The sequence below is a fragment of the Macaca thibetana genome, chromosome X (genome assembly GCF_024542745.1).
Source record: "Macaca thibetana thibetana isolate TM-01 chromosome X, ASM2454274v1, whole genome shotgun sequence".
Taxonomy (NCBI): Eukaryota; Metazoa; Chordata; class Mammalia; order Primates; family Cercopithecidae; genus Macaca; species Macaca thibetana.
In genome coordinates, this window is record NC_065598.1 from 114756973 (window position 1) to 114771594 (window position 14622).

General features: G+C 47.2%; 2 protein-coding genes across 3 annotated transcripts in view; one reads left to right on the forward strand and one right to left on the reverse strand.

The window, feature by feature from the left end:
- Positions 1 to 14622, forward strand: part of NDUFA1 (NADH:ubiquinone oxidoreductase subunit A1) — a 970503-nt gene that overhangs the window by 697294 nt on the left and 258587 nt on the right. The window lies entirely within an intron of this gene.
- The window catches only part of SEPTIN6 (septin 6), a 313664-nt gene that overhangs the window by 10177 nt on the left and 288865 nt on the right, over positions 1 to 14622 (reverse strand). For both annotated transcript variants that reach the window (XM_050776104.1, XM_050776105.1), the window contains 3 exons: positions 11561 to 11729; positions 7872 to 8004; positions 4095 to 4285 (listed from right to left, as the gene is read on the reverse strand). In XM_050776104.1, the coding sequence (XP_050632061.1) occupies positions 4095 to 4285; positions 7872 to 8004; positions 11561 to 11729 (493 nt within the window). The remainder of the gene's footprint in view (positions 1 to 4094; positions 4286 to 7871; positions 8005 to 11560; positions 11730 to 14622) is intronic.

Sequence of the window (14622 nt, forward strand, 5' to 3'; positions counted from 1 at the left end):
TAGATGCTTGTGTTGGGGGTGCAGGATTGGGGGAGATATGTTCTAGAAGCCACTGCCAGTTCTATTTAGAGTTAATCAAGCTTACCAGGACCCTGGGTCTCATGCAGCATGCAGCAAACAGCAGAGTTAACTGTAAAACAGTAAGAGCTGATGAAGATGGAGTGAGCATGAGGAGAAATCAAATATTATGACTTGACACAAACAATGAAGGGTTAGAGGTCAAAGGTGATTAGGAGTAGCAAGAAGGGGAAGTGGGAAGGGTGGACTGGTAGGAACCCCTGAAACACTGATACTCTTTTTTTTTTTTTTTTTTTTTAAGTCAGGGTCTCCCTCTGTTGCCCAGACTGGAGTGCAGTGGTGCAATCACGGCTCACTGCAGCCTCAACCTCCCAGGTTCAAGCAATTCTCCCACCTCAGCCTCCTGAGTAGCTGGGATGATACGCAAGTGCCACCAGGCCCAGCTAATGTTTAATTTTTTTTTTTTTGTAGAGACAGGGGCTTCACTATGTTGCCCAGGCTAATCTCAAACTCCTAGACTCAAGCAATCCTTTGCGTTGGCCTCCCAAAGTATTGGGATTACAAGCGTGAGCCACCACGGCTGGCCAATACTTTCTTAATCTCTTTAGGGGCAGCTAAAGGAAATTCTGAATATGTGACTCTTAGATCCAACCACCATCTCTCAAGAAGAAATACTACTACCACCATTTCTGCCCTCAAAACTCACTACCATGACTATGGGAGGAGGGTAGCACAGGTCTAACGGTGGCTCTTCCAGAAGTTAACCAATTGCTCATGAAATTACATAAGAAGCCAAAACCCAGGGCCACTTCTGCATCTGGAAGTACGGAAGAAGACAGGTCATTCTGTCAGGCCCTTATTGCTAATATGAGGTGCCACATGCCAGCAGGGTTTTCACCCATTTCAGAATTGGAAAGGAGCACTGTCACCAACCCCAAATATTCCTGGAGAGTAGAGAGGGGTATCTCCCTCTTGGGGTCTCCTGCCTGGGGTCGGAGAAGTCAGTCAGTAAGGGCAACAAGGGGAAAGCTTGATGTGAGAAGAACTTTTACTGAACATCTGAATAGGGAATATTTATAGTTTCAATGTAGCCTGAACAAACCAATTCCTAACTCCCACAAGCAGGCTATGAAACTGCCCCAGGTACTGAGTTAACAAATACCACAGGACCATGAAGGCAGCAGTTATAGCTGGATGACAAATTTAGATTTTTCTGATCTTAAAAATAGGAATTCATTCCTGCTGGTGCAACTAATACACCACGACAGATAAGTTAATACAGTACAGGGTGTGTCCAAAGAGACTTTTTTTCTGGCTAGTTGAACTTTATCCATCAGGTAATACCAAAAAAGTTCATTCATCAGTGAATTTGACATATAGTATTAAGATTCAGTAAGAAAAATTTCTGGACTAATTGGTGAAGATGTTCTTTTTTTTTTTTTTTTTTAGACAAAGTCTCACTCTGTCACCCAGGCTGGAGTGCAAGTGGCACGATCTTGGCTGTGCAACCTCCACCTCCCAGGCTCAAGTGATTCTCCTGCCTTAGCCTCCTGAGTAGCTGGGACTACAGGTGTGGGCCATCACACCCAGCTAATTTTTGTATTTTTAGTAGAGACGGGGTTTCGCCATGTTGCCCAGGCTGGTCTCAAACTCCTGACCTCAGGTGATCTGCCTGCCTCAGCTTCCCCAAGTGCTGGGATTACAGGCGTGAGCCACTGTACCCAGCCAAGATGTTTAAATTACGCATTTGAATAAAGAGTAATTGGATTGCAAAGCTGAGTGCCTTCAAATATAACGTATTTTACTGTTAAGCAAAAGTTACCATGTTATTCCTAAGTGATAAGCCAGAGGAAAGGAAGGTGTTTCTTCCTTCTGGCAAAAATATCCCATAGTTAAGTCCTGGAACAAATGGCTGGAAACAGAAGGCAATGACCATGGACACCTTTTGGATCCTCAGTACCCTTTAGTAAAGACACTGCTAAACAGTCCACCTGGGAACACCTCAACCCACACTGCACAAACAACTGCAGGGCACAAGGGCACCACAGGAGTTTTTCTAGATCCCGTTGAAATACTTTTCTCTGGTTCTAGGATGAGGAATTGATAACTTCAGCAAGCAGAGACTGGGGTTGGGTGAGGATTATTGACCCACATGGTATCTAGGAGTCACTGTTCTAATACCAGGGGAGATGAGAAGTCTTAAAATCATTCCACAGATTGAGGATGGGGCACATGCAGCATACACTGACATCTGAGGGCTCCCCTGTTAAGTTCTCAGCACCCCAGGCTGGGCAGAACTAAGCCAGCAGGGAGGGATCACAAAGAGGTAGGAAATCAGGGCTGGGCTGCAGCCTTCAGTGGCAGCAGTTAAATTCTGTTGGCTGCAGCGAGTAAGAACTGAGGCAGGGTGAGGGTGGGACTACGGCCAAGGAGAGATGAGCAACCTCAGATATAGGGCAGGGGTGGGGAGAGAGTGCACTGAGTTTCTGCTAAAGGCTCTCTCTTTCTTCCACTACCCTGTATCTGCACTTCTTTTTTTTTTCTTTTCGAGACAGAGTCTCAATCTGTTGCCCAGGCTGGAGTGCAGTGGTGCGATCTTAGCTCACTGCAACCTCCGCCTCCTCGGTTCAGGCAATTCTCCTGCACAGCCTCCCAAGTAGCTGGGATTACAGGCGCACGCCACCACGCCTGGCTAATTTTTTGTATTGTTAGTGGAGACAAGGTTTCATCATGTAGGCCAGGCTGGTCTCGAACTCCTGAACTCAAGTGATCCACCCGCCTTGGCCTCCCAAAGTGCTGGGATTATACCATATCTGCAGTTCTTTTTGTTCCTCTCTTTCTTTTCTATTTTTTTTTTTTTCAGATGGAGTCTCACTCCATTGCCCAGGCTGGAGTGCAGTGGTGTGATCTCGGCTCACTGTAACCTACACCTCCCAGGTTCAAGTGATCCGCCTGCCTCAGCCTCCTGAGTAATTGGGACTATAGGTGTGCATCACCACACCCAGCTAATTTCTGTATTTTTATTTTTATTTTTTTAGATGGAGTCTCGCTCTGTCACCCAACCTGGAGGGCAGTGGTATGATCTCAACTCACTGCAACCTCCGCCTCCTGGGTTCAAGCGATTCTCCTGCCTCAGCCTCCTGAGTAGCTGGGATTACAAGCTCACGCCACCACGCCTGGCTAATTTTTGTGGTTTTAGTAGAGACAGGGTTTCACCATGTTGGTCAGGCTGGTCTCTAACTCTTTTTTTTTTATTTTTTATTTTTTGAGATGGAGTCTCGCTCTGTAGCCCAGGCTGGAGTGCAGTGGCGCGATCTTGGCTCACTGCAAGCTCCACCTCCCGGGTTCATGCCATTCTCCTGCCTCAGCCTCCCAAGTAGCTGGAATTACAGGCGCCCACCACCAAACCCAGCTAATTTTTTTGTATTTTTAGTAGAGATGGGGTTTCACCATGTTAACCAGGATTGTCTCGATCTCCTGACCTCGTGATCCACCCGCCTCGGCCTCCCAAAGTGCTGGGATTATAGGCATGAGCCACTGCGCCCAGCCTATTTTTTTTTTTTTTTTTTTAAGTAGAGATGGGGTCTTGCCATATAGGCCAGGCTGGTCTCGAACTCCTGACCTCAAGTGTTCCTCCTGCCTTGGCCTCCCAAACTGCTGGGATTACAGGCGTGAGCCACCTTGTTCCTCTCTTATATTGAGAGGCCTTGTTCCTCTCTTATATTGCTGCACCTCTAATTTTTTTCCTCCCTTCTGCTCTCTCACTCTCCCTTTGCTTTTCCTCTTTTCCCTTCCTCTCCCATGGACCTTGAGTTTGCAGGGCTTTCCTGAGCAAGCTGGACAGATGGGCTGGGCCTCTGGGACCACACCCCTCCCCTATTCTCAACTCCCCAAGCTCAGGGAATCAAAAGGTCCCACAGGGATGCTGGGACCAGTTATAGGTACCTCAACCAGTCTGACAGCCCGCAGCTCACCTCTGGTCACCAGTCCTCAGCCCCTTCAGGTGCCACGTCCTGCCCCGGGAGGATGAGCAGCAGGAAAGAGAAGGCACCACCCCAGAGCAGACTGCTACTTACTTTTTCTTCTCTTTGTCTCTCTTCAGAGTCTGTGAGCCTCCAGCCTGGGAGCCCTGGGACTGGAGCAGCTCGGCTGCTGTCTTTCTTTGCTTGAAAGCATTCACTTCATCATCCAGGGATTTCTTCTTATCCTCCAGTTTCTTCTTCTCGTCCTGGTGCAGTTTCTTCAGACGGTCAAACTTCTCGTGCAGCTGGCAGGGAAGCACAGGGAGATTGGAGAGAGTCCCCTGTGAGCAGTCCCCAGCCTGGCCAAGCCCAGATGGGTGGGGACCAGTAGGGCTGTGACCCTGCAGGACCCTGGAACCTCAGGGGGCATTTCTGTCAGGGATTGCCATGATGGCACCAAAGGCACCATGCTCTGGATCATTCTCTCCTCCTGTCATTTTATCTCCAAGTCTCTGCTCCTGAATATGGTAAAGGAACACTGCATTGTGTTTAGTCAGACATTTTGTTAAAAAGAGTCCCCATAGTTACCACACATGTTCAATAATAACATCAATGATAATAATATAACATTTACTGAGTGCTGGCCGGGCTCAGGCCTGTAATCCCAGCACTTTGGGAGGCCGAGGTGGGCAGATTACTTGAGGTCAGGTGTTCAACACCAGCCTGGCCAACATGGGGAAACCCCGTCTCTACTAAAAATACGAGAATTAGCCAGGCATTGTGGCATGTGCCTGTAGTCCCAGCTACTCAGCAGGCTGAGGGAGGAGAATCACCTGAACCTGGGAGGCAGAGGTTGTACTAAGCCGAGACCACACCACTGCACTCCAGCCTGGGCAACACAGCAAGACTCCGTCTCAAAAAAAAAAAAAATTTACTGAGAAATTATTATAGGCTAAGCACTAACTTTTATAAGCCCTTTATGTATATTAACTTATTTAATTGTTACCACATTCCTATGAGGTAGGTTCTTTATTATCTCTATTTTATGAGGAAACAGAAGGTCTAAGAAGTAAGGAATTTGACTATGGTCAACCCAGTATTTAGAGCATTATATAACGGGACCTCGTATGTGTAAGGAACCCCTGTCTTTTCTTAACCCCACAATCAGGAAGGATCACCACGGATCACAGAGAAAACTTCAGTAATGGGAAAGTCAGTCAATGGAAATGCTTGGCTTTGGGCATGGAAGGAAATAAAAAGGATTTTATGACATGGAATGAGTACAGACACCTCAGCCTTAACTAAAGGGAGGCTTCATTAGTCCTGAATAGAACCAGAAACCCAAAGAACAAGAAGAATATTCTGGGCCAGGCACAGTGGCTCATGCCTGTAGTACCAGCACTTTGGGAATGCTGTAATCCCGGTAGTCAGCTCAATCCCAGCCAAGGTGGGTGGTACGAAGTCAGGCGTTCTAGACCAGCCTGCCCAACATGATGAAACCTCGTCTCTACTAAAAGTACAAAAATCAGCTGGGTGTGGTGACGCGTGCCTATAATCCCAGCTACTCGGGAGGCTGAGGCAGGAGAATCGCTTGAACCTGGGAGGCGGAGCTTGCAGTGAGCCAAGATCGCACCACTGTACTCCAGCCTGGGCAACAGAGCGAGACTCTGTCTCGGAAAAAAAAAAAAAAAAAAGAATATTCTGCTATGCCATTGTGGTAGGTGGATCAAAGAACAAGAGGCACAGACAGTCACAAACTAAAATGCAATAAACTACCCTGAATAGTAAGAGCAGAGCAAGCTGAATTGCACTTTCTTTCATGGATTCGGAAAAGAGTTTAGGAGTCTGTAGCACTTGCAGCATACCATGAAGAAAGTTGGTTCTCTGGGTCCTGGGGGTATTTGACACTGTCACTTAGGTAGGTGAGTGATAGACTTGCTGTATAAACCAGCTCTTTTCTTTTTTCTTTCTTTCTTTCTTTTTTTTTTTTTTTGAGACAGAGTATTGCTCTGTCGCCCAGGCTGGAGTGCAGTGGCACGATATCGGCTGCAACCTCCGCCTCCCGGGTTCAAGTGATTCTCCTGCCTCAGCCTCCCGAGTAGCTGGGACTACAGGCGCATGCTACCACTCCTGGCTAATTTTTTTTGTATTTTTAATAGAGACAGGGTTTCACCAAGTTAGCCAGGATGGTCTCGATCTCCTGACCTCGTGATCTGCCTGCCTCGGCCTCCCAAAGTGCTGGGATTACAGGCGTGAGCCACCGCAACTGGCCTAAAGCATCTCTTAGTCACTAGGGCTGCCTATCAGTTGCCTTAACCTGGCTTTTGTTTGTTGTACTTTTATTAATTTGTCTTTGAGATCCCCTCAATTCTCCTAGAAGTGATGGGTGACATCTTTTTTTCTTTTTCTTTTTTTTTATTGAGACAGTCTCACTTTGTCACGCAGGCTGGAGTGCAGTGGCCTTGATCTCTCGGCTCAAGCATTCCTCCCACCTTAGCTTCCTGGGTAGCTGGGACTACAGGCACATGCCACCATGCCTGGCTAATTTTTTGTATTTGTACTTTTTTATTTTTATTATTATTATTTTTTGAGATGGAGTCTCACTCTGTCGCCCAGGCTGGAGTCCAGTGGCACAATCTCGGCTCACTGCAACCTCCACCTCCTGGGTTCAAGCAATTCTTCTGCCTCAGCCTCCCAAGTAGCTGGGACTACAGGTGCGTACCACCATACCTGGCTAATTTTTTGTAATTTTAGTAGAGACGGGGTTTCACCATATTAGCCAGGCTGGCCTCGAACTCCTGAACTCGTGATCCACCCACCTCGGCCAACCAAAGTGCTGGGATTACAGGTGTGAGCAACCGCGCCCGGCCAATTTTTTGTATTTTTAATAGAGACGGAGCCTCAGTATGTTGCCCAGGCTGGTCTTGAACTCCTGGGCTCAAGCAATCCACCCGCTTTAGCCTCCCAAAGTGCTGGGATTACAGACCTGAGCCAAGGCACCTGTCTGACTTTTTTTTTCTTTTTAAGTGAAACTGGAAAAAAAAAAAAAAAAAAAAAAAAAAAAAAAAACCAATGCCCTTGTCATGGGCTTTGGTGAGAACCCTTGAGAGTGCGACAGGTTAAATGTGGAAGAGATTTGTGAAGTAATTAAGTGTTTCCTTTCTTTTTTTTCTTTTTGAGATAGAGTCTTGCTCTGTCACCCAGGCTGGAGTGCAGTGGCACGATCTCAGCTTACTGTAACCTCCGCCTCCCAGATTCAAGTGATTCTCCTGCCTCATCCTCCCAAGTAGCTGGGACTATAGGCATGTGCCGCCACACTCCACTAATTGTTGTATTTTTAGTAGAGACAGGGTTTCACCATGTTGGTCAGGCTATTCTCGAACTCCTGACTTCAGGTGATCCAACCACCTCGGCCTTCCAAAGTGTTGGGATTACAGGCGTGAGCCACAATGCCCAGCCCGATGTTTGGATTTCTGTTCCTGTGTTAGTTTGCTGAGGATAATGGCTCCCAGCTCCATTCACATCCCTGTAAAGAACATCCTCTCATTCCTTTTCATGGCTCTATAGTATTCCATGGTGTATATGTACCACATTTTCTTTACCCAGTCTATCATTGATGGGCATTTGGGTTGAGTCCATGTCTTTCCTATTGTGAATAGTATTGCAGTGAACATATGTGTGCATGTATCTTTATAATAAAATGATCTATAGGATTGCTGGGTCGAATGGTATTTCTGATTCTAGGTCTTTGAGGAATCACCACACTGTCTTCCACAATGGTTGAAGTAATCTACATTCACACCAACAGTGTAAAAGCGTTCCTATTTTTCCACAGCCTGACCAGCAGCTGTTGTTTCTTGACATTTTAATAATCACCAGGCTCACATTTACCTCTTTCTCTGCCTCTTTGAGCTCTGCTTCTTTCTCTTTGACTCTCTGGACGAACATCTGTCTCATCTCCTCTTCTTTTTTCTGGAGTTCCCCTAGGAACTCATTTCTTTTGGCCTCATACGTCTCCTGTAAACTGCGAACATGGTCAGGTTAATTCTTCTTCCTTTGGAATGGCTCCTGTTTGATAAAACTGGCCCCAAAGATCCTCACTGGGTTCCTCTGTCCTCCCTTCCCCAGTTGTGAGCCAGGTACAAAAATAGAACCACAAAACTGTGGGCACCTGGCTTGGCCCATGACAGCATGCCCACAGGGCTTCCGAAGAGGGATGGGGCAACCCTAGTGAACTGGAGAGACTGAGAATATCTGATTCTATACTCTTGTTCTACGGATGAGAAAACTGAGGCCCAGAGAGGTGAGGTGTCTTGCTCAAGGCTCCATGGCTAGTTAGAGGGAGACCTTTGACCAGAAGCTAAGTCTCCCGTCTCTTCATCTGGGTTTTCCCTTGCACAATGCTGCCAGGCCCTAGCTCTGAAACCGACCACATGAATGAACTATTTCAACAAATGCTTGAGGAGACTCCATATGTGCTAGACTCAGTACTAATTGACATGATGCTAGTCACTCAGCCTCTACAGCCAACAGCCATCATACTTGCCATCAAGGAACTCATGGTCTAGTGGGAAATGCTCCTGGCCTAAGCTTATTTTTAAAGAAATAGGAGATGATAGGCTGGGTGCGGTGGCTCACACCTGTAATTCCAGCACTGTGGAGGCCAAGGCCGGTGGATCACCTGAGGTCAGGAGTTCGAGACCAGCCTGGCCAACATGGTGAAACCCCCATCTCTACCAAAAAATATAAAAAATTAGCCGGGCGTTGTGGTGGATGCCTGTAATCCCAGCTACTTGGGAGGCTGAGGCAGGAGAATCGCTTGAGCCTGCTAGGCGAAGGTTGAAGTGAGCCAAGATCGCGCCACTGCACTCCAGCCTGTGTGACAGAGTGAGACTCCATCTCAAAAAAAAAAAAAAAAAAAAAAAAAAAAGGCAATAGCCTGGTGAAGAAGAGGTGGAACTGTGATCCAAAGAGGGCAGCATGTAAGAAAGCTCGTGTGGAGAGAGAATGACATTCTTAGGGAGCCAGGTGTGGTTCAACATGGCCAGAGAGCACCATGGCAATGCTGGAGTAGAGGCAGACGAAGTTCCTGAGCCTGGTGGAAGAGAACAGGCTTTGAATGACATATTTAAAAATTGGACGTGTATGCACTGCATGGTTTTAAAGCAGGAAGTAGTACTAGATCCAATTTGAAAATGAGAAGGACCACTCTGGCTGTGTTGTGAGAAGGATAGACTTTCCATCAATCCAAGTAAGAAGTGACAGGATCTTGGCTGGGCGTGGTGGCTCATGCTTGTAATCCCAGCACTTTGGAAGGCCAAGGTGGGTGGATCACTTGAGGTCAGGAGTTCAAGACCAGCCTGGCCAATATGGTGAAACCCCGTCTCTAATAAAAATACAAAAATTAGCCGGGCGAGGTGGTGGGTGCCTGTAATCCCAGCTACTTGGGAAGCTGAGGCAGGAGAATCACTTGAACCCCGGAGACCAAGGTTGCAGTGAGCCGAGATTGTGCCATTGCACTCCAGCCTGGGCGAGGGAGCAAGACTCTGTCTCAAAAAAAAAAAAAAAAGAAAAGAAAAAAAAAGAAGTGATAGGATCTTAAATGTTAAGGGCTGGGAGGGAATGGAGGGAGTGGTAAGAAAAGCAGAACTCCCAGGACTTGGGAGGAGCCAAAGGTAATTCTGATTATCCCTGGGCAACCAGGTGGATGGTGGTATCATGAATAGCAACAGGGAATGTTGGAGACGCATGCTTAAGAGGGAAGAAGATGAATTTGTACTAAGCTTGATTTTCGGGGATGTCCTCTATGGGATGTCAGAGTGGAAATGTCCAGGATGCAGTTGGATTAATGGGTTTAGACTTCAGAAGTAAGACTAGCTTGGGAGCCATCTACTTCTAGGTGGTAATTAGGGCTGTGAGAGTAGAAAGAACCAGCGGCAAAGAGAACAGAAAGTGAAAGAAGCAGAGGCCCTAGGAAAGAATCCCGGGGGGTGTATATCAACATTTAAAGGAGTAAGGTGAAGAAAATGAGCCTGCAAAGGAGGCTGAGAAGAAATAGTAGGAGAGATAGGAATAGAATCAGCCAGGACATTGCTGGAAAAGCCAAAGGCAGAGAGCATTTCAACGAGGCAGTGAGGAATGGCATAAAGTGCTGCGTTGATATCAAATAAGATGGAACCCAAAGGCAACATTGAACTTAGCCACAAGTTTGCGATTCCCGGCCTTGGAGAGAGGCATTTGAGTGGTTATGCTGGGGGCAGAAGCCAGACTGCAGTGGGTTGAGGAATGAATGAGAGATGGAGAAGAGGAAACAGCAAATATAGAACAACTCTTTCTCCTTCTCATCCTGTCAAGGACTTCTTGACAGGGCAGAGGCTGGTAAGAAAGAGCAGGGTTAAGGGGAAGTTTCTTCAGCACAAGAATGCTTACGTGCAGCACGAGAAGGAGCTGGCAGAGAAGGAGTGAAGAAGGCGAAGACACAGGAAACAGAGTATTCAGGATGGAGTGAAGGAGGAGGGAAGGAGACAAAATGACCAGGTGGAGGCACACCTACTCCTCTACAAATGCAGATGAAAGCTGCAGGTGGGGAAGAGAGCCAGGGGGCTCCCACCAGAAAGAGACAAGCAGGGCTTCCCCCAGCCCCACGTGCTCCAGTGGCCCCTGGCCCCACCTGTCAGTATAGGGCATGAGCCTATCCTTCCTGAAGCAAGTATCCCCAAGGGACTGGTCAGGCTCTGACTCCAGGCCAGCTTTAGGCTGTGAACAGGTAGTGTAAGATCTCAGAGGCTCTTTGAAAGCCTTTTTAACCGGTAGACATCTCCCTCACTTGCTTATTAGTGCTTGACCACCATAAAGGGCACCACGTGGTAATTTCAACTGTGGAGCTTATTTCACACATCACACATATAGATCAGACACTTCTACTTGGTGCATCACTCCTCTCTGCATAATAACCTGCTTTCAAAAACATTTCCCTTCTCTAAAAGCATTCTGATTTAAGAAATATGCCAATGATGATTAACATCCTGCGGTCAAAACAGAACTTGCACTTGAATGCAGACACTAAGAACAGCAATTGAAGAGCCTGCAGTTTATCGATGCATGGCAAGGGATCGCTACCTGGTCCTATCTGGGTTTCAGAATGGGGAAATGGGTAAAGAACCTGTCTGAGTGCCAGGAGCCTGATGAAGAAAGAGGGGCAGAGGACAGTTACCAACTGCCACCCCGTGGAACAGGGCCCCAGCTTGGGGATCCCCTCCAGCGCAGCTGCTTGGAGCTGTCACGGATGCGTGCATGTGTGTGTGGTGATCCGCCTTGCTGGTCCTCTGGGCCTCCTCCCTTCCCTTGCCCTTCAAAGCAAGGCAGCAGTACTTCCCAAGCCTGCGCCCCACAGCTCTCCTGGCAGGTGTGCAGTGGCGAAGGGTGAACAGGCAAGCAGAACTGGCAAGTGAGCTGCCCCTGCTCCTCGAGGTCTTAGCACCCGTGTCTCGCCTCCCCTGTGAATTCTCCAGGGGAAGGCTTCCACACCACCTGGGTGGGCTGAGCTGAGCTGGGCTGGACTGGGCTGGCAGGAGTGGTACCTGAAGGGTTTGCTGTCAGGGTCGGTGTCCTTGAAGCCCATCTCCTCCAGCTTACAGCGGCGATACAGCTCATAGTGCCGGGTGTGGGTCTGCTCCCGCAGATCCTCCATGTTGACCCGAATCAGCATCTCCCGCAGCTTCACAAAGTCGCAGTGGGCCTCGTTTTCAACTGCATAGCAGGGTTTGGGGTATTGAAAGTATGTTGAAAGGAAGGCCAGAGGAAGCAGAAATGGATGAAACGAGAGGCAAAATGTCTAACAGTGACGTTGCCTTGCAATCTGTGTATTTAGATCCTGCAAATTTACTTCCTCTCTTTTTTACTGAAAATGTAAATGAAAGGTTACAAAAATGCCAGTAATGAAAAATGGTGATACCATAAAAATACTTGTTAAGACAGTCAGTAGCACCACAATCTAAATTCAGCAGTCAGACCTTCAAAAGAATGTTTGGTCTACACCACTTGTAGGACAACAGCACATATGCATCTATCCATCCATCCATCCATCCATCCATCCATCCATCCATCCACCCATTCATCCATCCATCTATCCATCCATCCAATCAATATTTGTGGAATCTCTGTTCCCATTATTGTGTGAGGCACTGGGAATTCAGAAACGAAGTCATGGAATCTTGCTGTCAGGAGCTTACAGTTTAGAGGAAGAATAGATGCAAATAGACAAATACAATTCAGTGCAAAACTACAAAAACAGAGGGATAGCCAAGTGGCAATAAAGCTCAGGAGAGGGGGGCCTAAGAGCTCCTGGGAAAGTGAAGACTTCACCGAAGAGAAAATCCCTAAGATGACTCTGGAAGGAAGAATAGTAATTTATCAGCCAGAGAAGGGAATGGTGTTTGCAAGGTGTCAATGAGGTTAGGCAAGGTTATGTAGCTAGTAAGTTGCAGACTTAGGGCTCAAACCCAGGCAATGTAGGGGAGGTGACAAAGTCTCCAAATAATAAGGGGAAAGAACTAGGATATTGATAGATGACAGTGACAAGGAGGGGTGTGGACTGCAGGCATGGCCCACCTGGATGGTAGAAGCTTCCAAGGAGGTGGTTTCTTTAGAGGGTAGATAATGGCCTGACAGTAGCAATGGTGACTAGGAGCAAGGGGACCCCACTTTCTGGCCTGTGTGAACAAGTCCCCTCTTCAAAAGAGTGCAAGCAAAGGTCTGCAATTTTGGGCAGTGGTCAAGAATGACAGATGTGGACCAAGTCATAGCAAAATCGATTTCTGGCTAGACCAGGTCACAAGCAGTACTTTGTCAAGGTGGCTACAGGTATGGCTTCACTGTGTCGGATGGTGGTATTTGGCCTGAACAAGTAGGAAAAATGGTGTCTGAAGTGATGAGCAGGCAGTCACCCCAGATTCTGTCTTGCAGAGTCTGGAAGAGGGTAGTGGGGGCAGAGAGGGGCCTGGGATAAGTGGGTCAGCTGTAGTTGAAGCAGACTGCCTTGTGGTCATCAGTCTTTCCAAAGCCCGAATCAGCTCACATAATCCTTCTGCTTAAGACCCACTGAATTAGGAATAAAGCCCCCTGCTGTCATAGAACATAGGCTAATATTAAAGATGACATCAGTAAGACAACTTCTCAGGACTATGCTATATGCAACTTCTCAGTACTATGCTATATGCCATCTCCTCCTCCATCTCTGGACAGTGATCTCTGATGGTGAGTCAGAAGGAGTGCCTCCAAGGCCCCTGCAGGCTACCTAAGCAATATACAACTTCTTCCTCATTCAAGCAGAACAGTCAACTTAGACTTACAAGAAAAACTTTCAAAGCCCCCTTTATTGTTTAGGTTCAGGGTAGTCCACGTCAGATGAAGTAAGTCATTGGAACCATGTCTACTGGCTTCTCCTCATCTCACTTCAGGTTCCTGTTTCTCAGACCACAAGTCCATTCCCAGGGTGGGACTATGGGTCCAGAAACCATTTGCAAATGTTCCTAGTGGAGCAACCCCAGCTCCGAACAGCAGAGAAGACCAGAACTTAGCACAGCTCTGATAACCAGTCTTGTCCTACCTATAGAAAATCCAGCTATTGTCAGTGGGTCTGCGGGGTGTTCTAAAACATGCCAGCCTTCATATGTGATGCAGACAACTCGCCACCCACTTTCAGGTGTTTCCCCAGTGGTAGGGATGAGGTTACAGAGAACCAGCCACTCTTTCACACGATGCCCCTATCAGCCACGGCCCGTTTCTAGCTGTAGACTCTCAGGACCAAAGACCTCTTCTACCCACAGCACTGTCCTTGGCCTTGTCTTATGCACTGAACTGACTAGCCCTGAGGGTAAGTTAACATATGTCAGACAGATCCCAGAAGGAACTTTCCTGAGTGTAATACAATATGTCTGATTGCTTTTCAATTGTGAAATAATCATACATTCAAAAGAGAGCATGAAATATGTATGTGCAATTTAAAGAATTTTTGAAAAATCAACACCAATGTCTCCACAACTCAGGTTAAACATTACCAGTATCTTGGAAGCCCCTGAGTGCCCTTTTCCAATCTCATCCTCCTTTATCCCCCCACTCCCCTGGCAGAGACTTAACCCCTCTCCTGACTTTGGAGAGTATCATTCCTTTGTTTTCTTTACAGTTTTACCTCTCATGTATGCATTCCTAAAAATATATATCTTGTTTAGTTTTGCCTCCTTTTGGAATTCATACAAAGGGAATCCAATGGTATGTTTCTTTCTTTTTTTTTTCAATCTCGCTCTGTCGCCCAGGCTGGAGTGCAGTGGCGAAATCTCAGCTCACGGCAATCTCTGCCTCCTGGGTTCAAGCGATTCTCTTGCCTCAGCCTCCTGAGTAGCTGGGACTACAGGCACATGCCACCATGCCTGACTTTTTTTTTTTTTTTTTTGTATTTTTAGTAGAGACGGGGTTTCACCACGTTGGCCAGGTTGGTCTTGAACTCCTGACTTCAGGTGATCTATCCGCTACGGCCTCCCAGAGTGCTAGGATTACAGGAGTGAGCCACTGCGCCCAGCCCCAATATGTAGTTTTTTAAAATCCCTTACCCCCTTCCCACCCTCCCATTATCCAGTCTTTTTTT